The sequence below is a fragment of the Falco cherrug genome, chromosome 5 (genome assembly GCF_023634085.1).
Source record: "Falco cherrug isolate bFalChe1 chromosome 5, bFalChe1.pri, whole genome shotgun sequence".
Classification (NCBI taxonomy): domain Eukaryota; kingdom Metazoa; phylum Chordata; class Aves; order Falconiformes; family Falconidae; genus Falco; species Falco cherrug.
This window is the reverse complement of record NC_073701.1, coordinates 47,310,133-47,337,379: the sequence shown is the minus strand read 5'-3', so window position 1 is coordinate 47,337,379 and position 27,247 is coordinate 47,310,133. Positions and strand designations below refer to the sequence as shown.

Below are 27,247 nucleotides of genomic sequence, written 5' to 3'. Positions count from 1 at the left end.
AAGAGTTTTGCTGGTCACTGGGATTTCTATAGAAGTCTACAGAAGAGAGGTGTATAATGCTTCTAAACTGCATGAGTTTGTGTAGTTTATTACTAGAAATAAGGAAATGTTTAGCAAATAACTTTAATATCACACCTCACCGTACGTGATATATATGTGAGATATGTCTCACAGAAAAAATACTTTATGGGTTTTATAGGTGCTTTATTGAGTTTTGACTAAAAATATCAGAACTACTTCTATAGTCAAGGTATTTCCTTGACTTGGTGGGAGATGGAGTTTTAATTAATACAGACAGCTCCAGAGAGTTTACAAGTACTCTGTATTTACTGTACTAGCCACATTTAGCTCAAACATCACCACTGCTGTACGAGCTATTACAAGAGTTGCCTTACCCTATATATTTTAGTTGTAGACGTCACTTGTTTCATGTCATGGCCTTCGTTATCTTCATTGACCGTCTCATCTGGGAGCTGTTTCACATTTTTCCTTAGCCTTTTTGACTTGCATTGTATTTCTGTTAGCAGACCTAGAACACATAATACAACAGATAGCAACTGGTTTTATATATGCATTAGGCACTGAATAGGTACGTAAACATGCCCATGAATGCCCTTTACACTAACAAACCCACTTACCTGTGCAGATCATTTCCTGATCATGTCATTATCTTTGGATATGAGTCTAATGAGACACACTAAGTACACACTAACGAGCAGTCTCACCAGCAGGAGCCCATCTGCAGAGCAAAACAGTTGGTTCTGGTGACCCAGCATCCACACAGTATGCATGTCGGCGTTCTTACTTTGGACCAGTTCTGATCTGGTCTTACAGACAGAAAACCCATTAGTGATGGTAGTCTGCTGGAGTGTGTCTTTGGTTTAGTTTCATCTGAAAGAAAACCCCTTCATGTGCTCCAAGACCCAGACCAAAGCACAATAAATGGGAACAACTGAAAGACTGTCATCAAAAGCGTGATCCTCATCCGATCCACAACAGTAATCAAGGTGCACCTGTTCTTACACAAAGGGCACTGGCTGTTTTCAATAGTCCTTCAGGCAATAGTATGGCAGTAATGCAGAATCTTCGCACAGAAAGCCCACTCAGAAGAGAGGACTCCAGGGCTTTAGCCATTACAGTGTCATGGTATGGATAGACCAACTGCTGAAAATGCAGGCTCAGAATTAATTCAGGCTGGCAAATGTACCTTTAAAATCTATTTATTTTAAATGTTACCTGGTTGGTCTTGCTATTTTGCATTTTATTGTATTAGAGGACTGAAAAAAAGCCCTGGTTTTATTGTAGAGTTTCACTCGCCCTAATGAAAGGATTTTTGCATTTGGGGGGATGGGGGGTGTTCTAGACTACATTTCAGTACTTTGAACCAGGGAGCATTCTTGTGTGGATGTCATAAAAACTAGCAATTTGCTTGTGCTAACAAAAAAAAGGGACAATAGGTACCCTACACTACCTGTGGAAGACAGCCAGAAAGCACAAATGAAAAAGTAAACATCTAAGTACTCCTCTAAAAATAAACGTATCATCACAGGGCTTTTTTGCTTCTTTATCATTTGTTCTTTCTTTTTTTTTTTTTTTTTAGCTTCTTTTAAGTATCCTTCTCATTCTTCACCTTTGAAACTATGGAGCAGGAAAAGAGGCTCATTCAGTGAGTATATGATGGTGGAGGAAGATACCATGAAAACAGTGAATATCATTGTGAATGTTTTTAATTTCCTGTTTAAGCACTATATAAAATAACCTACCTGAACTGCTGAGAGAAGAGGAAATTTACATGACTAAAATAAGACCTGCAAATAATACCTTGAAAGGGGGGAATAGGAATGATGGAGATAATAATTGGTATCGAGCCATGTAATTTGTGCTGCCTTTCAGCATCATAGATTTCTTTTTCTAAATTATTCAGTGCATCCTTTGGCAGTGTTAATGGGCTTGTACTGTTTTCTACCAGCTTAGGGTCCAGTCTACTACCTTCCTAGGAAAAATTTGGTTGACAATTGCCTTAAGCAGTAAGACAGATTTTTCTCACACCTCCTGCTACTGAGTAGTACCTTGACATCTTATTACAGCTCCATTTTAGTTAGCTGAAAAACTGATGTGAGAGACAGGACTTTGCTTTTTACCTCAGAGATAGCTAGGTTTCGATGGGTATTAAATGGGTATTGCCTTCCAGGAAGAGTGGCAGAACCTGGGTCTTCCCTAGGTAGATATTTCACCCAAGAAACTTGAAGTTTGTATCAAAATGACAACAAATGACTGAAACTGATGGTTAGTAATTTTGATCTGTCTGTGGATTGTGTATAAAGGGCAGGAGTAGGATTGTTGTGTAGCCATGCCATAAATATTTATAAGGCTTTACCTCCTTGTGTAGAAGGAGAGAAGAATCCACAGAGCTTGCAATTACAATCCTACAAAATGAGTAGGTGAAACAAAGATCAAGGCAACCTTTTATTTCCTAGTATATTTTTTTCTGAACAAATGCTCTATATTACTAGAAGCTTTGTGTTTTACTGTCCTGAATTGCCTTGAACTAAAAGCAATTATACAGCATACTCCTACTTAAAAGCCATTAAACTGTACCTTGCCAAACATCCTCATTGCAGTGCATTAGAGCATGCTTATGGTTAAGTCATGAGCAACACGAGCTGCCCAGTGTTTCCGTTGCAGAGAGAGAGAATCAGATGGCAGTAGCACTCACCGGCTTTTATTTCACATATGCCAGTTTGTGAAAACGATAGGCCAGCTTAAAAGTTTCATGTGAGCCCAGTCAGTATTACTTACACTGACCTATTTTTGGGGGGTTTTGGGGTGATCGGTTGTTTTTTGTTGTACTGAGTCACTCAGGCTTGAACCCTCAAAATTTTGGAACAATGTATCTGGAATCACCATCACAGACGAGCTGTTATCCTCTGACACTTACAGACACATTGAGTGCTGTCATCACAGTGGTGGCGTCTGCTCATATATTTACGTATTGCATGAGAATATGTCATATCTTGGGATCTTTGTAGCCTGTTCAATTTGCAGAATGAAAGATTAATTACATTATGCTGGCAATGCATTCCAGATATTGATGGAGCTTATTGTTTCTCACAAAACCAACAGTTAATATAGCATCTTCTGATCAGATTGAGGGATAGAAGTATATTAAAAATTCCAAGTAGATTAATTTCCTGTATGAACCTAAATTGGTTTCACACATATGTGTATGCTAAAATGATTGGAGCCATCAAGAAAAATAAATTGTAGCTCGGTTCATGAAAGGCAGAAGAGCAGATGTTTACAGATGGTTTTCAGGAGCAAGCTTGCAAAAATAATGGATCTAACAACATTTTCTGTCAAAATGGAATTTTAAATGTGTTTAAAGTTGCCCTCCAATATACCTGTTATTCTAAGTTATGCAATGTGAAGCTCAATGAAGTTTATATGCTGCTGGTCTGAATAGAAAATTCACTTTAATATGACATATTATAAACTCTACCAGATTTATTTCTGGATACAGTTCTACCTATGTGCCTATATGCAAGGCAGGAAAATCTATAGTGCCACAAGAAGAGCTAATGAGACTATAATAAAGGGCTAGCCCTTAGCAGGCTTTGCGTGATTGCTGGGTGAGGTCTGGGAACATACACTTGGCAAGTCCACTGAAACTTCCTGCTAGCAGCAGTCCTCCTCTTTTCTTGAAAATGACATTGTTTGAATGCCAAAATTTGGACTTGGCTAACAATAACTTGACAGGGAGAGCCCCAGAAAGAGTAGCTAAGGGAAGCACCAGGACTTTCCTGCTCTGGCTCCCACAACACTGCAAACTCCTTGCTCCTGGGGAATCTCCCATAGACTCACTTCCCCTGGTGCCTGCTTTTCCTTTCTGTTCAAGCAGACTAATGGCTGTCATCTAGTGCAGGACAGCCCTTCCTTAACATTTGCTCAACTCTTACACCTTTGTGCCCCGACCACCAACTAAATCCCATTGCTTGTAAGTGCACATTCACCTTTTTCAACAGGATTTGATACACAGACACAGCAGCATCTTTCATGCACCTTCCACCTGCCAGATGATATCTTTCATAGATTTATTATTAAAACCAGCCTAACTGAATAAATACAGTATTTGAGGCACACTGACTATATGATGCAAATACCTGTATACATACATTCAGCCAACATGCCCATTTGCTTGCATTTCCTTAGACGGCACTCCTGGCATTTTCTTCTCATGTACATGTCCATCTCACAGTTGCCTCCATTTTTACACTTGTACACTGCGTTTTTTGTGATGCTTCTTCTGAAGAACCCTGCACAACACAACAGTGACACAGATGAAAACTCTCAAAGCAGCAAAGCAATCAAGTTGAAGAACACCTCTGTCTTCATTGGGTTTTCTGAATGACACATTTTCTACTGCACTGTTTCTTTCAGTGCTTAGATTGCCATATTCCTTATATTTATGTTGACAACAGTATCAAAGTCATATAATTTAATAAATCAACATGATAAATGATGGGCCCAAACATTAGGCATTAGCCCAAGGTAAGGCCCTAGAACTGTGGATGTTGAGAAAAATCAGGCCCAAATCTGAAACCTGGCAGAAGCAGGGTGAACACCAGCACTCGAGCTGTAGGGTGATATCATATAAACAGCTGGTGAAAAAAACATGAATCTGTTAAGTCTCTTGAGGTACAGGATGTGCAGAAAGAGAGTTGAGTAACTCGTCACCATTCCCTCAGTTCCTGGGAGCTGCAGAAGCTCCACATACTGGTCTGCTTGCCCACCCCCAAGTTTAATAAGAAAGCTACATTGTACCCACCTGTTGTACATGTGGCCTCCTTCGCTGTTTACAAGATACTCCATCCTCATTCACTAAATATTATCCACCTGATGAGTTAAGGAGTCACCTAATTTCACCTACACAGGCAGTTCTACTGGTAACATTACTAAAGTCACTCCAAAACGACAGAGTGGCAACTGCAAACAGCTACTGATACAAGAAATTGAGAAGACCTTTGCTCAGTCTGTCCAAATCTCCTATTTGGCTGCTGCCTAGCACACCTCTGAGCGGCACCGTGGGCAAACATGGCATGCTCAAGATATTAAATGCAATTGAACAAGGGTCATCACAAAACAACAGAGTTGTAGCTGCCAATGATGACTTGAATATTTACTGAATTTTTAGTGCGACTTACTGTGCCATCATAATCTTTTCACGTTGTCCTTGATATGGCAGAGACTAGCATCAGCTACAGAGGGAATCAGTTCTCCTCCACATCCAACAGCAGGTTTCTGAAATAGACTCCTGGAAGCTCCTGCTGGCACATCACTGACTTATGGTGCATTTCCAACTAGAGCTATGTGTAAATTTACATTAATCAGAGCTATTTACAAAGCTTTTGCTTTCTTATTGCCACTGGCTGGCACAGTAAAACCACCATCGTTTTCCAGCCTGGCATTTTGATGGACTAAGAGAGGCACCAGATATGACCTGGTCTTCCATACTCAAATCACAAGGCAGATGTGAATATGAATTTTTGTCAGTTGCAGGATTTTTCTGTGTGTTTTCAGAATGTGTTCAGCTAAGATACTGTCCCCCTGAATCTAGGCAGTATAACAGATGACGTGATGATTTTGCCATTGGCCCATGTTTTTATAATTGCATAATCTCTCCCAAGCACCAATGTGTAGCTACCAGTAAAACAATTCCACTATCTGGTAACAAAAAGTCTGGCATTTCTCTGAATCTGCTGTAATTCCTGCTTGAAATCTGTTCCATGCTGTCTGTTTTATTGGCTGCTTTTCAGATAAATACAGTTGACTGGCATCAGTCTCTTTTGAAATGCAGATTGCTTAGAACCTCCAGCAGCCCCAGGCATTATTTTTATTCATCATTCACATGATGTTTAATACATTACCATTTACTGGCCAGGGAAGGGAGAATAAGGCCTGGATTTGAGCGGTTATGTTTTCAGTGTCAGTTAAAGGCAACTGCATCTGCTTTACGTAATTTATGAATTTTATTTGTTAAATTTGAATCTTGTAAATTGTAACACATATTAATGAGTAGTAGATGTTGAAAAGCTCTGCACAAATATTTATAACATTATAAGTCCAATTGATGACTTCATAACTCACCCTACCCACAAGGTGTGCATTTGCTTTTTCATGGAGAAACAAAGAAAAAGAGCTTTAGTAAATAATTCTTCTAAAGTATGTAAAAATATGAAAGAAAAATGCAAAAATATGGATGAAAAAGCTAGGAACCAACAAAATTCAAGCAGTCAAATATTTTCTGTTAATAACAAAGTGTTTGAATGAGTGAAATGATGTGAAATGAAAAGTGAAATAATTTTTTTGGAAAAGTAGTTTTAATCCTATTCTTGCTTCAGTTTTATCATGAAGTGTCTCTTGAATCATTGTCTTCTTCAACAGACTTCATGATTAATTTTGAAATTAGCTTTTCAGTATGAATGGAATTTCTATATATATTATTCACTAATAATTCAAAATGAACTTAAACTGCCTGAAATATTTTATATGTAACCTTCTATACCAGAAGTTTTACAAAAATTCAGAGGTAAATCAGCAATGTCATCTATTAAACTAATGAAGGGGTAGCCCCAAAAGCTAAAGTTTTTTTGGCATAGTCTAACTTCTATCAGATCTTGCCAAATTACAAAAAGCTGAGAATGTTGAATTTGCTTTGTTCTCTAAGCTAGTCATGAATATGATTAATTATGGCTAGAGCTGCTCAGATATTACTGATGCTGATTTTTCTTATAGAAATTATGAAAGTTGAAGGAGGACAGCTGTTAAAAGTGTAGATGAAGGCTCTGTAAATATCTCTACCTGCCATCCTGATGGCCAACTGCTTTGAGTTTTTCAGTTTAAAAGTTTTTGAAATACACAACTGCTAACAAAGCACCTGCTCTGCTCTGTCAGACTATCAAGATGTGCTCCAACATTCCCTCCCCCCACACCCACGTGGTGGGTGTCAGTGTGAGGAGAAGGTTAAAGCGGGACCCATCTTTCCTTCTTTGCAAGAAGTATTCTCAGTCTGGCATGAGATACATCAATTACAGGAGTGGTTTGAAGGCTGGAAAAAAATTAATGCTACTAGCCTGCGCAGAGGGAATTCACAACTAACTTTTCCCCCAGCAGAATTTATTCTTTGGCTTTATTGAACAAGTGCAATACTATGTCACATTTGTGCTGCGACTTTTGAAAATGGCCCTTAAAGCCCAGTATCGCTATACAGATACAGATACAAGCCAAAAAATCTTCTATGTCTGTCTGCAGAGGTTGTCTCAGAAATGCCCTTTACAGCATCGGGTTTTAAAGCACAGTATACTGCTCCCTATACTGTAACAATTCCTGAACTGCCTCATTCTTTATGAATGGCAATTGTGATGTTATTATTGTTAATCAAGGCAGCACTTTCTAAAGTGATAAGTTTGAGGTGAGAGAAACCTCAAGGAAGCTTTTATTATTATTATTATTTTTAATAATACCACAGGCAAATGTTGTATGAGAGAAAATGCTTTGTTTAATCTGCTTTTGCATAATATGTAAAATATTAATGAATTATTTCATACTTATTTGTTAATGAATGTTAATGTATTAAAAAAAATATACAGAGAAGTGTATACTCCTGCCCATATGTTTAGATTAATATTCTCAGGAGGAATAATAAGTAAGATCTTAATATTTTTCCTTCTGCCCAAGAAAGAAAACCAAAAAGAATAGAGGGTGTCACTGAATGCATTACCCAAGAAAGAAATGAAAAAAAAAAAATTAACATATTCATCCCAGGGGACTGAATCTCATAAAAATATGTGCAAATCCTCCCCCTTTGGATAAGAATGTCCACGGCATCAATGGAGCTGGGGTGCTGCAAGGTGAGCACTAGTCCTGCAGAAAGGGATCTGCATATTATTTTGGACACACATTGAGCATGGATTAACAGTCTTGTTGCCAAAAAAAGAAGAGCTAATCTCATACTTGGTTGTGAGACATAAAGTAATTCTACTGCACTAAGAGCACAACTGAAGTTCTGAGCTCAGTTTTGGTCACTATGCTTTAAGGGTAATGTATACTCAAGTGAAAAATACCACAGATACACATAAACGATCAGAGGTCTAGAAAACATAGTATCCCCTTCACATTGTGAAACAGAATTACTATCCTCAGCACATCTTTTAACTGAATCAGCTGGTATTTTAATCACCTCTGAAGTTTATTGTGGAAACAGAATGCGTTACCTTTAAATAATTCAATTTTTATGATGTTTGATCAAGGGTACTATTCTTCGTAATTGACGTTGCAGTCATGAAACAGAGCAAAAACATAAAATAAATTGTCCCAATAAAGCAGTAAAATAATGGTTAGAGTGATTCAAACTGGATCAACAGAGAGATGAACATGTATTTCCTTTCACCATGGGTTTCAACCTGAGTATTTACCTGGTGGTTTTAACCTCTCTCCCAGAAACATTCTTGACAAATTCCATAGTTCATAATTGGAAGTCTTTGAAAAATTGCTAAGAAATTTAATAATGAAATTAAGAAAGAGTAGTAATAGCTTCTTAACAGAGTAACTGTGTCATTACTTGGAATCTTCACACTAAATTTGAATTTAATCTGGTTTATAATGACAATATTCATACGAGTTAATTCATGTTTTTTGACTTTGAGACTATTCATACAGACGGCAGAAAGAAACAAACCTCATATTTCTTGGAATTATTGAGAAGGACTATATGACCCTTGACTCTATTTGTCTTTAGAGTGGTTGACCAGTGTGGTCTTCTGTGCCCTCAGAGATGAATTTGTAATAGATAAAGCAAAAGCCCCAGATTAGTTCAAAGGCTACTTTCAGTGACTGAGTTCCACATTAAGGTATTTTAGTGCTTCAGTAATGTCTGTGCTTTAGCCTTTATCCACAGAACAGAAATGATAATGAAATATTTATTCACAGAATAGAATGAAAAACTGGGCCATTATTTTTCTTTCTGTAATGTACCTCAGTTCTGTCATAGGGTAACCTTCTTTAGGTATAATAGTTATTCCATCAGCATAACCTTCTCTGCTAAAATATCTGGCAAGCACATTTCCAATAACGGCAATGATTTTCTGTATCCCATTTATCGTGACACCAACTTGTGAATACTGTTCTTTTAAGAAGCCAGGTACCATCTGTTTCCTTAAGAGGCTCCCTCCCTAGGGATAGAGGCTATTCCTAGAAGTCTAGAATTATAAATTCTTTCATTTCACAAACCTGAACACAACACACCTACCGTGACCTTTGGGAGCTGAGAAAAAGAGATTCCCTGGGAGCAGCCTGCAGACGGAGCTGGCAGCTTTCACTCGCAGTGCGCGCTGCAGGAGGCACCTGGGCTGGCTTGCAGCCGATCTCTAGGGCAGCCTGACCCCCAGGGGCTCCGTGGGTCTGGTTCCTTCCAGTGCTGGTTTTGGCTGGGATAGTGTTAACTTCCTTCACAGCAGCTACTATGGGACTGTTTTGGATTTGTGCTGGAAACAGTGCTGACACACAGGGGTGTTTTAGTTGCTGCTGAGCAGGGCTTACACAGAGCCCAGGCCTGTTCTGCCTCTCACCCCACCCCACCAGCCAGCAGCTGGGGGGCACAAGAAGCTGGGAGGGGGCACAGCCAGGACTGCTGACCCCAACTGACCAAAGGGGCATTCCATACTCTATGATGCCATGCTCAGCATATAGAGCTGGGGGAAGAAGGAAGGGGAGGATGTTCACAGTATTGGCATTTGTCTTTCCAAGTAACCATTATGCATGATGGAGCCCTGCTGTCCTGGAGGTGGCTGGACACCTCCCTGCCCATGGGAAGTGGTGAATGAATTCCTTGGTTTGCTTTGCTTGCATGCACAGCTGTTGCTTTACTTACTAAGCTGTCTTTATCTCAGCCCATGAATTTTCTCACTTTTATTACTCTTCTGATTCTTTCCCCAATCCCACCAGGGGGAGTGAGCATGGTGCTTAGTTGCCAGCTGGGGTTAAACCACACAACTTCCACAGGCAGAGACTGGCACAAACAGCCTCCAAGCAGAGGCAGGCTGCCAGGCCCCCACATGGAAGCTGTTCAGCTTACCAAGAGCTAATGGTGGCTCAAGAGCCATAGGTTGACTGACTGTGCTCTATAAATAACAGGACAACAGTGAAAGATGCTGCCAATCTGTCTTGGGGAAAAATACAGAACCGTGTACGCTAGAACCAAATGTAAATCTCTAAAATGCTTAATGGCTCAGATACAATTAATAGGAAAAAAATATTCAGGAACTGCTGTGCTTATTAGGTGAATTGTATTCTGTAATTGATTTCATCCTACCTTTGCATCCTTCGCAAGTAAGCGCATTGTAGTGGTACCCAGAGGCTTTGTCACCACAGACCACACAGAGCTCTTCTCCTTTCACTCTTCCCGTGGAGTGACTGAGTCTAGGCTTTTTGGCTGCAGGGATGTCTGTTATCTCCGTCTCCCTTGTGAAAAAGGTCTCTGAGGGTATTCTTCTGAGCTCGTACATCCCGGGGGAATACCATTCCTCATGCTGTGGAGGGTAGAAGCCTACGTTGGAGTAGTAAGGTGGTGATGAAATCTGAGGCTGAACTTGGGGAAATGGCACACTGTTGTACTGTGCGTAAGGTGACACATCTGCCTCTTGCACTGGAGAATTCATTGGCTCTGAAAGGACACCTGGAAAATGATAACACAAGAAACAATTTCTATTACTACCATGAAACTTCAGTTATCAGAGAGGTTTCCACCTCCAGACATCTATCTTAAAAACAAGGCATAATTATAAAGATTGCATTATCTGAGCTCAGATTTGCTGCAGTCCTGGTGTTACACAAAGACATTACAAGATATTTTAAAAGTAACATAACCAATTTTCAGCCACTCCTTTAATATTGGTGGTAATGTCTAGCACTAGCACTTTACATTAAAAAAATCTTGAAAAATACCATGGAGCTAATCATATAAATGTTCAGTTTACAAGGAAGAACAATCCACACTGCAGAGAAGCTAGCAACCCAAAATAGGTCTCACAGCAGAATAAAAAAAATCCAAACAAACCCCAGAATTCCTATGGCGTTGGAGAAAGTTAGATCAAGACTCAATCATCACACTAATTTCTATTTGATTCTGAATGAATACATCATGATAGAGAAAAACTGCACCGGGGAAAGATGACAAGAAGTGAGGCTTCAGGAAGAGCCTGAAAGGTGAAAATGAGGTTACCATGAAAGAATACGGAAGATAGCCCTAATATAACTGGTCAAACAGGTCCTTCTCCCCATCCAGCCTCCAGTGGCCACCCAGCCAGCATCTGCAGCCTGGTTCCCAGCCCTTATAAGTGTGTGCCACTCTGTGCAGTTGTGCGGTTCTCATATGAAGCACCTCTGTAAGCCAGCACTGTTCACCATTGAGCCAACAACGAACCTGGCAGTGCTGCAAGGAATGGCAACCTTTCCTGTTGGTATCAACCCAGTACTTTAACTTTTCCCATTAAATAGCAGGTTTTAAAATGCAAACAAGTCTCATTTTTTTTTCTGTACTACAACATCTAGCAGTCCCTGGTGTAATTAAAATCAAGCCCATGTCAAACAGCTGAAAAGCGTAATTTAAAAATTATTTACAAACTACTTCCTATTTGCTGTTGGAGAGAGCCACATCATGAAAACACTGACACAATTCCTTTATTAGTTTCAATAAGAGAACCTGAGAAAAACAGCGTGTATTTCCAGGATGATGCTGACTCCTGTTGGGGTCAAAAACAGTACTTAGATGGAAATCACAGGTTAATGTTTGTTGGTGACCATTATTTAACAGTACTTCAGAAGCACTCTAAAAACTTTTTTGCTAACATCATATTGGTTCCCTGGCAAGTCTTCCACACTTCAGAAAAATCAGAAACAATGAAGAAATGCTAACAGTTAAGAGAAGAGAACATCTGTACTGACAAAGATAATTAAAATCTATAGCAGCGGATCCTTCCTTCTCCTTCGTCTCACTTCAGTTGGTGCCAGAAGCTAATCTCTTAATTTCACCTACTTTTTCACTTTCAAGGTCTCACACTCTTACTTTACAGCCTTCTGCCCTTCCTACTTTACCGTGTCGCAAAAGACATACAAGTGTTTCGAGTGTGTGTGGTTGCTGTACTGTCCACAGCCCGTCTTTGCCAATAGCAAATGTTGAGGTCCCAGTTCAAGAATAAGCAGCAAGACCTATGTCTGTAAAAACATGACACAAAACCAAATGAGAATGATGGTGCCACTTATTATTAACACTAAATTTAATTATGGTTGCATTTAGTTGCTCCAGAGGAGGCCAGGGACCTGACTACTACACTAGCATAAGCAGAGTAGCAGAAGGCACTCCCCAAACCTATTTATGCCCTTTAAATAAACAGCATAGACATACAGAGACCTGAGACAAAAGAGGGGCATCTGGGGACTCTGTGGAAGAGCCTGGAAGTGAATTTACAGCTTCATACATGGAATGCAAACTGTCACCGATACCTGTCAGCTGCAGCAGTGACAATGCACGCAAAGGGTGAAGACAGCAATTATTTGATGCTGACCTTTATTGTTTGCTGCAGGTTTAACGATCGAGTACCCTTTTTTTAATTATATCTATGGTTTGTTGAGACTGCTGGTCATTAAGACTGGGCAAGGTAATTCAGGTACAAAAACTGGTGTTAATTGTGAGATACACAATCATTTTACAAATCATTCAGTCTCTCTTTGGAAAGGAATCTGTTCACTATGGAGACCTAAAGCTGTCATTTGATAGTTAGTAATCACTTAATCAGAGTTGATTAAGTTTGCTAAGGGAAAATGGCACGATCCCAAAATGAAAAGAAAGAAACTCCAGATTTTTAACTTCATGCCATCCAAGGAAATTCCACAAAAGCTCTATACCAGCCTCCTGAACCACTTGGGTCTCTGAAAGAGCAAGAAGAGAAGGCAACACTTCTTCCACAGTAAAAAAATAATCACAGAGCTTGTTAAAAAACTCAGGGCTGCTAAAGAACTGCAACACATCTTAAGATAATATTGGGTGTCTATTTAAACTACTGTAGATCCATTTGGGTTACAGATGATTAGAAACACCTTCACAACCCTTAATTCTACTCTGCTTCTGGAGGAAACCAAAAAATGGGAGTCTTAATGTATGAAGTTAAATATGGGGGGAAAAAACCAACCAACCTATATTGCCTTCTTTTTCCTTCTGTGTCAGGCACACAGTTAACTAATTCCACTGAATTGAGTCCATGCTCACAGCAGCAGAAGGAAAAATTAAGAACAGGCAGGGTCAAGACAGACTGAGAGAACATGGTCTTGTTTTACATAAAACAGATTTACAGATAAAACTCCTGGAAGTGCTTGGATACTAGTTATGGAGACCAGACTGATTTTTAAGGATAATTAGGTTGTAACTATGTAGGTTTGCCCACTTTACCTTAAAGAGCATTTTTCTCTTTTTTGGTGTTTGGTGTTTTTTTTTAAGTAGACCTGTTTGAGGGGCTTTGTGTGTATCTGTATTTCATCCTTAGAAATCAGCCAGCTTGGGCTGACTCAGTGAGACACCATTCTCTACTCAGATCAGATCAAAACCAGTTGTCAAATTCAATTTTTTCTACAAAATTGTCAATGAGTCTAGACTTAAACATTGCCAGAAATGCTCTGCTTCAAAGCATTAATGATCTAAAAATAATTGTTAAAAACTGTACAGGTGTTCCAAAGAGGTGATCTCAAAATGAAACTGTTTCATTTTTTTAGTTGAAATGCCCTTTTACTCTGAAATATTTTCTTAAAAAAATGAAACAAATTATGAAGTTGAAATAGAAACTAGATGCCTTGAAATTATTGGGACAAAGTATTTCTATGACCTGATCGAAAAAACATGGTCTGACCTTTGTTTCCAAGCTCTCTGTGTGCCTGAGGCTTCCAACAAAAGCTGAAGGGGTCTGTTTTCAGAGGTGTATGTTGCACTACTGTGTCCTGTATGATGTTTGAAAACCACACTGATTTTTGGAACTATGCTTTGCAAAGTACACGCAAGTTCAGACCAAACAGTAAATACTTTCTTATCATAAAAGAAAACTAATCTTATCTTTCCAACCGGAATGTATATATGCTTTTATCCAGATATATATTAGTAGAAGTCAGAGCTGGGCTGGTCTCATGCCATTGTAAAGCACGAGCCAGCCCACTGAAATCCCAGGATTTGCAGTGGCATATGCAGTGAAAGTGAAATCAGAAACAACCTCACTGGAATACAGCAATATTTTATGTTTGTGTGGCCTTAATTATTTTGAAATGTTTATCTGGTTTTCGTTCCAGAGACATACCTTCTACATTTTTAAAGAAAGACTACTTAAGCACACACAAATATGATGTCACTTATAGCTGTACACCTTCTAGATTATGTCTTGCAAATAAAAGTTTTTCAATGAAAAACATGTTACAGAAATCTGGAAAGCTTACTAATATCAAAATGAAACCTTCACATGGATATGGTCATCATTTACATATGTTTTTCCACAATAACATTTGTAACAAACTCACCAGGGAGTTTTGCTTTTGTTCCTTCAAATTTTACACAGAATATTTTACATAAAACTTGAAAAAATATTTTATGTAGGCTTAACCACTCATAGAAATGAAAGGGAATTTTCCTTGTTGGAACTGAAGAAAGTGGTTTCAGTTTGCAGAATTATACCGAGTTTATATGCAGATGGAAGTTGTTTTTATTCAGAATATTACAGAAATTACAATCAGATCAGATTTTAATGTAAAATTTATTGTTGCACTAAGCTAAAGGTAATTGAAGAGAAAAAAATCTGAGCAGGTTTAAAATATGAACCTGTGGCTCTCCATAGGATATTCATGAAAGAACTTGAAGAAATAAGAACAAGATTCGGGATTAAATAATTTGGAAGCCATAGCATAACCATTAATGAAATCCTCTTTTAATTCCAAACAAATTCTTTGCAGATCTTCAAAGATCACTTGGTTTAAACAACCTCCTAGCACTCTACAGTTTCAGGCCAGAATGCAAAAAGAAGACGGCAAACACATCCAAGCGAGAACACAACAATATCCTACCTTAGGCTGTCTTCAGTCTGACCATTTCTTGAAGAAAAATACTCTCTTTAAGGTACCTTTAGTTCTCCTTTCCCTGTCTTTTTCTTTTCCCCTCCCTTATATAAATAAAACTTCTTAATTCTGCTTTGTTTGTATCCCGTTGACTTCTGTACTATGAGAACTTTCTTCAAGATTAGCAGAGGAATGATACAGGCCAGGGGTTATATAGTTTACTTATTAACTTCATTACAGAGAAACTTGTTTGTAAATTTCTGAAACAATAGCAATGTCCATTCCCAGTATGGATTTACCTGGATAAAATTTAGTTACCGTTCAAGGGGATGCTGCCAAGTAGCCTAGCTATTGTATTTTTGTACCTATTGTGGTTTATTTGCAACATTTTTTTTTGTAAATAACTATTTAGTAACATCAGGTGATTCTGTGCAATAGAATAAGTGCTTCAATATCACAAGAAACACGTTTTAGCTGACTGGATTTACAGATGTTTTTTAAGCACAGAAATGTTCTATTCTCAAAAGGAGGTCAAAGTGCTCAGGCCATACCAAACACGTCTGTATGACAAGACAGAAGAGTGCCAGAGATATGTCCTTGCCCCAAGGCCAAACGTCAGGGATCGATTCTCATCTACACAGCTTAGGGGTAACTAACTCTAGAGTGGGCAGGATGCATCTGAACTACATAGTCTGTTGCTGAACGTACTCTTCTGGGCCCACGTAGCCTCCCTGTGGCTCTCAGATATTATTAGTATATGGCATTTCAGTTCAAAGTATCTGTAACGTTGTGAAAGCCTGTGCTGGATGCCAACGCAGCACTACTGGGACAGCGTGAAGTCAGAAGATTGTGTGGCATACCTCGGTTTGATGACAGTTAAGGCATGAAGATACAAACCCCGCTGATACAGTGTTAGGGACCAGTGCAGGGTTAAAAGGACCCAAACCTACAGCAGTCTTGTCCATGCTGCCTTTTTGGAAACAGTCCCTGGAGTAAGCCTATGTCTTAAAGGCACCTGCTAAAGCAATCCAGACCCCCAGAACAAGATCAGAGCAGAGTCAAGTAGTGTCAAGACTGGCAGTCAAGAGTACCGTGCCTCTTTCAGTCTTCAGCCTCTTTCATTTAGCACTGTGGATGAGCCACTAAAACCCTAACTTAAGATTTGTGACCATAAGTATGTCTGAGGATCACATGTGGAAGTGGATAGGCAGAGAATCAAGTCCCAGACTGCAAGGTTCCCCTTATTTCACAAAAAAAGTCTCCTTTCTGGGCCAAGATCCACAAATGACTCACACATGCACAAAAGAAAGCATGTCACAAATGCATTTTGGTTTTGCCTTGCTCTGTGGTACAACCTTCATCCTCAGAGCCCTGTTCATCTGCATTCCTTCTCAATCATAGAATAGTTTGGGTTGGACCTTAAAGACCTTTTAGTTCCAACCCCCCTGCCACGGGCAGGGACACCTTCCACTAGACCAGATTGCTCAAAGCTCCATCCAACCTGGCCTTCTCATTACATGTTTTTCCCAGATTGTCACTCTGTTTGGTTTGGCTCTTTTCATAATTATTATACATACACACATGATTTTCTGTTTTAATTTGTGTTGGTTTGTTACCTTTTGGTTTGGGGATCTGTTATGGGCCTAATTATCTTCCCTGCAGGGATGAAGCCAGATGTTACATCATCTTCCAGGTGGTGATAGACAAATAGTTATTTAACATATCTTATGATCTTGAAGCTGTTTAATCAGTTTGGACACTTGATCCTACTACTTTTTTTTTTTTTTTTTAAAGAAAGCATAACAAGAACAAATATAAATTTATCTAAGAGGAGGCAGCTGTTTAAGCTCATCTTAGGCACTGTTCTAATTTTCAGTGGTATTTTATTGTTCTTACATTGTCAAATATTTAAGACAAGTTTAGATACATTACTTTTCCCCTTTATTAAGCATCATTTTTTGTTGATTTCTTCCTCATCCATTTCAATACAGCTTTTAAGAGTACTCATTCACCCCACACACTTCTTTCTCATCTAGGGACATTTACAATGCATAATGGCATTTCTTATGATATTTTGATGTCACATTAAAAGAAACCATTGTCAGGCCATCAAAAAATACTTAAAACAGGTCTTTATTCAAATTAAACATATAATAATACTGATCTATCTTTCAGGGTTCTTAGAAATAATTCCATCTCTGATAGCTGAAGTTTCACACTTAATAAACTCCTAGCTAAGGTTCTTCCACAGAAAATAGAATGGGACTATTACTTTAAAGGCCTGCTACTTATCACATAAATGACAGTTTGAGTCAAATGCTGTATATATTTTAGATGCCATACAAATACATTAGCTTACCTTCCACATTTAAAATATGAAGGAGACATTTTTGGTGTCTGAAAATTAGTTCAGTCCCTTGTAAAAAAGGGCAGGTGATAAACAATGGAAGAAGTAAGATAATGGAGATATTGGTATTTAGCACGTTGGCTTTAATATGAAAAACTTTCAAGGGCAATTGAAAGATGTTATCAAATGCCTTTTGCAACATTCTTGCTGTCCCAACTGAATTGCCAAGCCTTCAGGCAAGGCTTGTCAGCACCAGCACAGTGCTCTGCTAATGCACCTCAGCACCTTCTAGGTCACAGCTTGTGTCCAATTTGGAGCAAAGCGGAGGAGCTCAGATCAGTCTATATCTGTTCACAGTAGAAGTGTCCACAGAATAAATTAATTGTTCTGAAGCGTGCTACAAAGCTCCCAGAGGGTTCAAAGGAGACCAGGATTTCTGTCCTAAATTACAGAGGTTCAAAAATGTAGATTGCTAGGTGTGTCACTTTCTCTTAGTTCAGGGTATGAAACTGGACTAGCCTTCACATAGCTGGCCCTGTTCAGTTCAGTGAGGCTTGCATAAAAACAAACCACAAACAACAAAACCCAACAACCCAACAAGCAGGGCTTGACTGAGGAAGAGGAGTATTTTAAGAGAACAGGTCTTAAAGGAGACCCATGCACCTCTGGGATTTCTTGTCATCAAGAGTTTTTCTTCACTGGGAATACCAGAACTGCAAGGAAGAAAAGGTTGATCTTGCATGCAGATGCTATAGAGGATGTATTGTATAATGCATATGGGTTTGGCCACTTCTTCAAAAAAGATATTTTCTGTAAAGAGGTCTAGGATGTTTCTAAATCACCTGAGTAGCAACACAGAAAAATAGAAGCAGATTTCCAGGAAGACAAGGTAGAAGAAAAGGACCCTCACTTCTGCTGGGTTAAAGATCCTTCGTCACTTTCATTTTGAACCCCTTTTTCCAGAGACTCATAACTACAGAAGTGGAAAACTACAGTTAAAACACACTAACGCCAAAGACATAAAGAGATACTTTGCCTTAGACACATACTGTTAAAATAGCAACATGCAATTTCCAACTACTGAAAGGCAGAAAACATTTTTTTTTCTTTAAGCTCTTCTGAAACCTGCTGCAACTAGAAATCTTGAGGGTGAGTATGTAGAAGTGCCCTGAAATTACCATGGTGATGAGGCTCACAGCACAAGCAACTCACAATTGACAACATCTCTTTTGAGACACCTGGACCTGGTGCTAATATTTGGAGATGCACTGAAGGTCCAAGAACACTCTCCCCATAGACTGACTGAAGCATAATGAAAAGATAATATATTTCCAAGGTTTTTTACAGAATGTAAGTATGCATCTTTCAAAAAGGAGACTGTTTTTTATAAAGGCTGATGTTTGTAAGCCAGCAGTTTCTCACTTGTAATACATCAGAGCTGTATGAGAAGTCCTGCGAGAAATATATTCTAAGGGTCATTAAAAAAAAAAGCTTTCTAGCTGTTTCCTTGAGTTCATAAGCCTACCTGCCAAAACTGAACATCAAGAAAAATGCAATTAGTTTACAAAAATAAAATTGATAGGCAAAACCATTTCCTACAAGAATTTTGAAGAGATGGAGTCATATTTGCACAATGAATAACTTTCTCTGTGGAGTTAGTTGCATATTATTCCTGATGTTTGGGGTTTTTTCAGCTATAAAAGCAAGATACCAAATTTGTAAAGAATTCACTTGTGAGGCTTGAGTAACATCCCACAGAACAGGACCAAGCGGCCATACAAAACCGAAGTCAGCTTAACTGAAACATAGCAAGAGTGCCAAGTCTCCTTCCTAATGGGAGCCCTGATTCAGACCCTTAATATATTATTTCTTTCTGTTACAGAAACATCAGTTTGAATTAAATCTCCATTGTGCTAAGCTCTGAATACCTATAACGGGAGACACAATCCCTCTTCTGAAGACCTCACAATTTCTGAGTAAGATTTCAGTGTGGAGAGAAAGTATTTTACATTAACGTGCTTCCTTGTGTTTTGAAGCTACAATCATTACTCTTTAAAAATAATGAAATAATTAGTGAAAAAGACACTGGAGAAAAATCTTCTTGACAAATACCTGAAGTAGTTCAGTTATGCAGGACTTTTAAAGGGATGACTGGATATAAAATTTGGCACTCTAGACTTGAACACCATTCTCCTCTTTGTATAGCTTGGCATTAGATTAACAGGTAGCAAGGAAGTGTTTTAGCTATTCACAGATACTTTTTTTTAACACCTGCAAAAACATTTTTCTTATCAAAACCCAACACATTTTGGGGAAAAAATTAAAACAAGTAACACGCAGTAATGCAGTGGGGTTTGCTTATCATTACTGATAGTGCTTTAGTTTAGCTGTATGGAGTCAGGACACTGGAAGCGGTCCGAATTGGAGATGCTCTCGACTTCTAAAAGCTCTGCAACGTGAGTGACTCCATGTGTCAGAGTGCCTCCATGCCCAAGCCATTATTCGTGTTTCAGATAGATGAAACTGAAATGTTTTCAATTTTTCCAGTACTCAGAAAGAGAGAATTCTGGTCTTATTTGGACTGGAAACTTCTGAAGCGTTGCAGCTTTCTGGGGGGGTCTGTATTGTGTGTGAGGCCCTGAATGTATCACGTTACTCAGCAAAGGTCCCCCTCTGCTGCCAGACAACTAAAAAATTGTATTATTCTGTGGGCTTTTTTCTTTCTCAGTAGTACATATAACAGAAGACAGTTTCCCCATGCTTATAAAATATTGACCAAGAATTCTTAATTCATTAAGAAACCCGTGCTTAGCCTTGAGAAATTCAGCGGAACTAGAGCAAGGAGAATTTTCCAGCCTGCACTATAAATTTCCTTGTGGATTGAAGTTAATAGCATATGTTTTTAATGGTCTCAATAAGACAATGGTTTTCATTTAGGTGAAATTACTTTCTTAAATTTGTATAATGTGGCAATTCAAATACATTGCAGTATAATTTTATTACAAATTAACTGAAAATATGTCTGCTCTGCTTGATTTAAATGACTCACATGAAGATAACCTCCAGCCTACATACAAAGGTCTGTCTTTGCTGCATGGTTTCAGGTATTAGAATAGCGTTATAAAAAACAGCCTACAAGCTCTGCTATGAGCAGTAATGAAAGCAACAGTGTGCAGGATTATGTTAACACCACCGACCCTTTATTTGTTACTCCTTCTGTAAGTGCTGAAGATTCAAGAAGGTTAGCACATGTCAACCACATGGACTTCACTTGAGATTTCTCCTAGGTTTCCAAGTAAAGGATAGCTTGTTATTGTAACCTAATTTCATGACTTACCAAACAAATGAGGACCCTCAGCAAGAGCAAATCCATCCCCAGTGGGTAGCTGGTGATGTCCTATTAAATTCATTTCAGATCCCATTTATTCTTCAGTTCAGTATGAATATGCTAATTAAGAAATAGGTTGAAAGGAGACCCTGGAAGATACAAAGCAAAAGGAGTATTCAAAACAAGATAAATAACTCTTGTGTATCTATTATAAGGCAGGATCCAGGAGGTTGTTTCAATATTTACCATAACAAACATTGGCTTGAAGTTACAATACCTAATTCAGCCTTTAAATAAAATGCTGCATTTAGTCTGTTTGGTTTTTCCTTGCTGTGGTGTATTTTATTTGCTGTCCTTCTGCTGTTCATTTAAAGCTAATGGCAGTTTATGCAGTTTATACTCAACCTTATTCAAATATTCACAGACTGAAGCACTGTCCTGACCTGCTGAGGGCATGCTGCCCAGTCCCCCTTCCAGGGAATACCAGTTTGCATTATTTTTTCATTACCCTTTCATCATTTCATTGCTCTCGCTTGCTGAAAAAGTATAAGTTTATGGTTAGGTCAGAAGAACCAAGCTGGGAAACTTGAGTTTAATTTCCAGCAACTGGCTCCTTATCTTGCCTTCAGTAATTACTGTCTGAACAAGATAAATGGTGACAAAAACAGAAAGAAAAGCTTTGGTCTAATCACCAGGCTCACTCACGCACTCCCTTTCTGGTCTCAAGCAGCTGTATAACTTTTGCTTGGGGAGGCTGGGAGATGCTTGTGCCTGCTCACTAGCAGGTTTTCCTAGCAGGTCAGCTGGAGCAGCTTTCACCTGCTGAGCTTGACAGTGGCACTGTACCCAGGTCTTCTTCCCACTCTAACTGCTAGGCTATTAAATAAGAGGTAAGAGACCTGTCATTGCCTCCTACTTGAGTGGAGGCTATAGCTAGAGCAGTACTGCATCCAGGAGCAAGGCATGCAAGAGGGTCCCTTGCCCAGGTCTGGGTCATGTGTGTGGGATAGGGCAACTCGACAGCATTTGAGGCAGGACCATCAGCAGTGGGAGAACATACAGATCCAACAAGGAGCTGTCTCAAGCATTTATGCAGACACCAGGAGGATTCTGCATAGAGTTGACAGAAATCTTTTTTGCTTTGTTTTATAGTCTCAATGTTTTATTCAGTTTTATTCCCATGGGCCCATCCCTGGGGCTGCATTTCCACTCACTGAAAGTGTTTGAGAGTTACAGCCCAAGCTGCTTCCCAGTAAGGGCTCAGCATGTTTCTCAAGCAGAAGTGAAGTCATCTGACAAAAACGTGAATGCAGCAGGAGGCCACAGTGCTGAGCAGGCTGGGAAGTAGCTTGTGAAGGTGGCAAGCACACTGTGTAATTATATTCAGATTTGTCCGTAAGGATTCATTAAGTTCTTTCTTAGCATAAACAAAGGCCCTCTAATTAGACAGATGCATTTGAAATGTCTGCCCACAGATAATTTAAACAGTTCACTCAGAAATGTCAAAAGCTACTTGTATCACAGAGCAGATTTGTTCTTGTGGCAAACAAGACATAAACACACAGACTCAAATCAAGCACAGGAACATAGTTTAGCTACAGCAAAAAACTCCTCATATCTTGGGATGGGGCTTGGCAACCAGCCCAGCCACCCCAGCAGGCCCACATCTACTTCCAACCATTTTGCTGCCTCACCACAGCATTTGCTGCGGAAGGTGTCTGCTGGACTCAGGAGGTGGGGCTGCCCAGGGCTGCACAGGTCTTATGGTTCCTGACCACCACTTTTCTCGTGGACTGCCCACGACAGACCCTTAAGAGAGGATTCCTCTTACAGCCCATTACAAGGGTTCTGTGATGGGAGAAGACAGCAGCACAGTCAGGACCCTATAACGGCTAGTAAGCGAAACATCAAAATCAGGTGTCTTCAGAGGGCTCCTGAACGTTTCTCTGCATTTTCTTGCTGAAGAACTGAGGTGAGGCCATCTCCACCCTCTCCTTACACCCAATCCCTTCAGTAGCTTTCATACAGTCCACGGGTATGCAGCCCCTGTGGTTCCTTGAAGGATTAGTTCTCCCTGCAGCCAGAATTCAAGATCATGTTCCATCACTACTACTGCTACTACCACTTCTCATGTTTCCTCCTCAGACCCTACAAGAGGAGCTAATGCTGCAACAGCTAACATCAGCATTGGGATTGTGAATTTCTGTACGTTCATACAGAGCCTAGAACTCATCTTCTTAGGGAATGTTGTTGTTATATCAAGGCACTTTAAAGACAGTCCCAAAATGACATCCATTGTTAAGTATTTTGTTAGACTGCCAGTATACGGTCAGACTTTCAACACATAGCTTCTTAGCTTGTAAGCTATATACCCTGCATCTGTCTAGTCTGTGCTGCAAAAAAATGAGAAAGCAAACAAGCTAATATAGTGTCTGTGTTGTTATAGTCTTTTTGAAATGTCTATAAACTCTTTTCTTGGTTTTTTTGAAGCTATTCCATTTTTTAACGTGTCATTAGATAACCTCACCTCAAGACAGACTTATTAGAATCTATTATTCACAAAAAAAACCCCAACCAACTGGTGCTATTAATACTGCCTTGTTTATAGTAAGAACCCTGAGGATACACCTGTCATAACCTCCCAGTCAGCTAGGACACTACAGGTTTTGTAACTCTACCTCTCCTGCCACATTAGTTTTGATGTGGATGGATTCAGTTCAAGTCAAATGTTCATGAAGCTTTTACAGGTCCCACCTTTTCTAATATTTCATTTTCTTTAATAGGCTTAGCTGATACAGACCATTTACTGGATGTCATGGAAGAAATTAATCCTGTATTCTGGGGATTTCTGCACAGCACAAGACATGATCACCATTAAAAAGGCTGGAAATATATTTTCCATTACATGTAGCTTTGCTAATTTAAATTTGCCTGAACACCGAAGTCCTCATTAAATACTGATTGACATTTTGCTCTGGTTTGCCCCTGAATCCAGTCTACTGTGATCTATCTATCCTATATTAGATTTATACAATTAATTTCACCAGTATATAAAAGCAGCAGCTGCTGATTTCCAGCCTTCAGACCTACCCAGGTACACAATATAGAACATTTAAGCACCGCTTATTCCACACGTTGTTCAGTTCTGGGAAACAGTATAGGTCACCATAAGTCAGTGTTGCAAGCCATCACGGTGGACTTCACTTTCAAAGAGACAGTCCCACAGCACCTCCCCCCATCTCCCATGGAGCAGAAGCATTGCTCTGGCCAGTGGGACAGTTGCACCCAGCAGCCATACAGAGGTACCCAAATTGCTAGCAACATGGCCAGATGACAAAGGGTGCCACTTGCTGCACCTGTGCACAGAACCTCTTAGCAGAAGTATTCCTTCCAAAGACAGAGGGTCTGAAGTGGTTTTTTTGGCTGGTAATAAAGCTATGTCATCTCAGCTTCCAGAATAAATTCATGTACATGAACTAGGATTGGTAAACACTCTCTTAATTCAGATTTCACATGATAGTGGAAAGCTTGTTGATAAGCACAGGCATTTTTGGTATAACAAAACACTCATAGGTATTTCTACCTCATGCTTGCTTCCTTACATGAAGTGTATCTCTTAGCTACTGCTATCAAGATAATCTAGACTACTTTAGCCAACTTGACTGATACTCCATCCTGAGGTGTAACAAAAAATGCATCAGATAGGTAAAAGCTGGAATAAAGACAATAAGCGCACAGGAAATCGATATTGCTTTCCAAAATAAAAGCCCCTCAAGAGAAATTAAGCAGTATAGGATAAATTACAAAGCTTTTTTTTTGCTCCATCACTTTCTGAGATTATTTTCATAGGCCAAAAACATAGAGCAAAGAAAAAGAGATTAGTATGTATAAAGTAAAATATATGCCAAATTGCTGGAGATTTTCATCAGTTGCATATTAAGAGCTATGAATTACATGACATTTTCTTATATGTATCCTTTAGCACACTTCAGAACAGTCCATCAATGCACGTTTATGTATTCTGTGTTTAACTGAGAAAATGGAGATGTGTATTACTATATATGTGGCTTGCGCTTTCACCATATATATGTGCGTGCATGCTTATCCAGCTTTCTTATGGGATATATGTTCATGGGAGTGTACAAATATATATGTATATGCATATGCATGTAGGTATAGGTTTCAGATTTATTGTTGACTCTTATCAGTGGACTCGCTGCGACCCTACTATGGTCAACAGTAAAGTTTCCCCTGGCTTCTGCATAAGCAAAGCCAAGCCCCTTAATGAAATAATTAAAGCTAAAATTGACTGAGCTCACTAAAAGGCAAAAGCATCATAGCCTCATACTTTCAAGTAAAGTAAAAATACATTTGATCATCGGGAAACCACCATGATGGTCTAATTGCATTTCACCTTCAGAAGAAGATTGATTGAATCTATTTCAATTACTTAGTCAAGGAAGATATATCAAAGCACAGGCAAAAATTTGCAGAAATTAGTGAGGTGCATTTCCCTTCTCCTGTCCCGTAATATTGTCTTTACACATCTGGTCGCCAATTGCTCAAAGAGATATTTCAGTAATCATTAATCTATGGCCTAATCCAAACACTCTTAACATCAATCGGAAGACTCCAGTCTAGTTCACAGGATTTTGATCTGGCCTCATAGCCTTTTTATAGAATATTTAATGCAGTGCCTCACTTATTTGAGAGGCTTTTTTTATTTGCTTGCTTGTTTGTTTTAAAGTGTATCAAAGAGACATGAAAGCATTAGGAAGATTTGTGCTCCTTGTTCTAACCTTTTGCTGCCAAATCATTTTGGCATGCATGACACTCACAGGCAGCTACACAGCAACTGTTGCAAAATACAAGCAACAATATGAGCATGTCTGAGAACCAGAAGCAGAACTGGTGCTATTCTGTTCATTTGAAATTTACTATTTAGGTATTTTTAATATGGTGTTTGAAATCAGAGCAGCAAAGAGATACAGGACACAGAACACAGAAAAAAAGCCAGGGTTTTCTTACAGATTAATTCTGAAACAAAATTAAGTATCTTTCAGTCACAGGCAGAACTGAAAACTCTACCACAAGTCTCAATGGCATTTCTGTAGGTAGGCAAGTAACTTCAAAACAGTGAGGCAAGTTTCTGACTATCCCTGAGATGACCTGCTGAACATCATTTTTCAGTGTCTTCCTTTCTCCAGCATCTTTTTCTACATCTTGCCTGATAAAACTGCAAACCCTCCTTTCTTAACCTTTTCCTGGACTCTAATCTAGCCTAGTGGGATCCCGATCTAGTTTTGGATCTCTAGGTTCTCTGTAACACAATCAATAGCAATTAAAAATAACAAAAGCCAAATGTGCCCCACCACAATGATAGTTTTCTGAAGATAAACGGCTAGCAGAAACACTCAGAATAAATGGACATTTTCTTAAAAACTGGCAATGGATTCAAAGGGTAATAGCTTGAAATGTGAAAGCACCTTTTGCTTGTGCTAGTTATGTGAAATGAGTGCTAAAGTCCTGGACTTCGGAAGATGCACCTGGAATCTGTACACAAAGCTGTCAAACAAAGAAATTACATAAAACAAATCTAACTATACCCTTTCTGGATTTTCCTCTCTTCTCCCATTCATCACATTTAAAACATTTCTTGTCCCTAAAAGGGATTAAAAAATTAACAAAGCAGTACAATTTTAAAGCTGATGGCACATAATTAACTAGATAGTCTTATTGCAGGAAGGACTCAGTATGGCAGTTTTACTTTCTTTCCCAGTGACACACAGACATAGAAGCCAACTTTCTACAGACAAATTCCAATACTGTCATTATTTGTCATGATCTTAACATTTTCCCAAGGGAAATGCCTGCTGTCGCACCAGTTTTGTAGATGAAATTACTTCTCCTTATATTATTCTTCAATAAAATATTAGCTTTAAAAACCTTTTTTTCTGGTCAAAAATCCATTAATATCCATTAAATAATTTGGGTGAGAAAAGCACTTTTATACTACACAACAGCAAGAGCTATCAGTTTAAGGAATTATTACTTACTCTTCTTTTCTGGAAGACTGAAGACGGAAGGATGTAAGAGTTCTGCACTCAGTTCAGTATCCTAATGATTCTCACACAGGAACATTTTTGTTTTGGTTTGGGTTTTTTTAGGTTTAACAGAAGCCTGTAGTGATAACACAATGAATCAAAGCTTGGGCTCGTTGGCTCAGTGCCCTAATGGACAAGGATTACTCATTAACAATTCTTTCTTTGCGAAACTCTCCAAACATAGGCTGTATTAAAATGTTGAAAATCCCACTTGTCCATCAGCAGATACTTGAAAAGCTCATTAATACTCTGGCTGGGTGCAGGGGAGAAGTTAGCTCAAATAGTGAGGTGATAGTACCTTGTTGCTGATTATAACAGTTTTCCTGCACA

At 39.0% G+C, this 27,247-nt stretch overlaps 1 protein-coding gene across 3 annotated transcripts in view; it reads right to left on the bottom strand.

The window, feature by feature from the left end:
• NR1H4 (nuclear receptor subfamily 1 group H member 4) overlaps window positions 1-27,041 on the bottom strand; it is a 40,903-nt gene extending 13,862 nt beyond the window's left edge. The window contains exons 1-5 of one of the 3 annotated variants that reach the window (XM_027812310.2): window positions 26,870-27,041; window positions 20,823-20,962; window positions 10,367-10,729; window positions 4,161-4,313; window positions 396-529 (exon numbers count right to left, since the gene is read on the bottom strand). In XM_027812310.2, the coding sequence (XP_027668111.1) occupies window positions 396-529; window positions 4,161-4,313; window positions 10,367-10,729; window positions 20,823-20,907 (735 nt within the window). In that variant the 5' untranslated portion in view covers window positions 20,908-20,962; window positions 26,870-27,041. Of the gene's footprint in view, window positions 1-395; window positions 530-4,160; window positions 4,314-10,366; window positions 10,730-15,147; window positions 15,240-20,822; window positions 20,963-26,869 lie in introns of those variants that run through there. The other 2 variants (XM_005444041.3, XM_055712160.1) reach the window with 2 other exon arrangements.
• Between the last annotated feature and the right edge of the window lie 206 nt (window positions 27,042-27,247).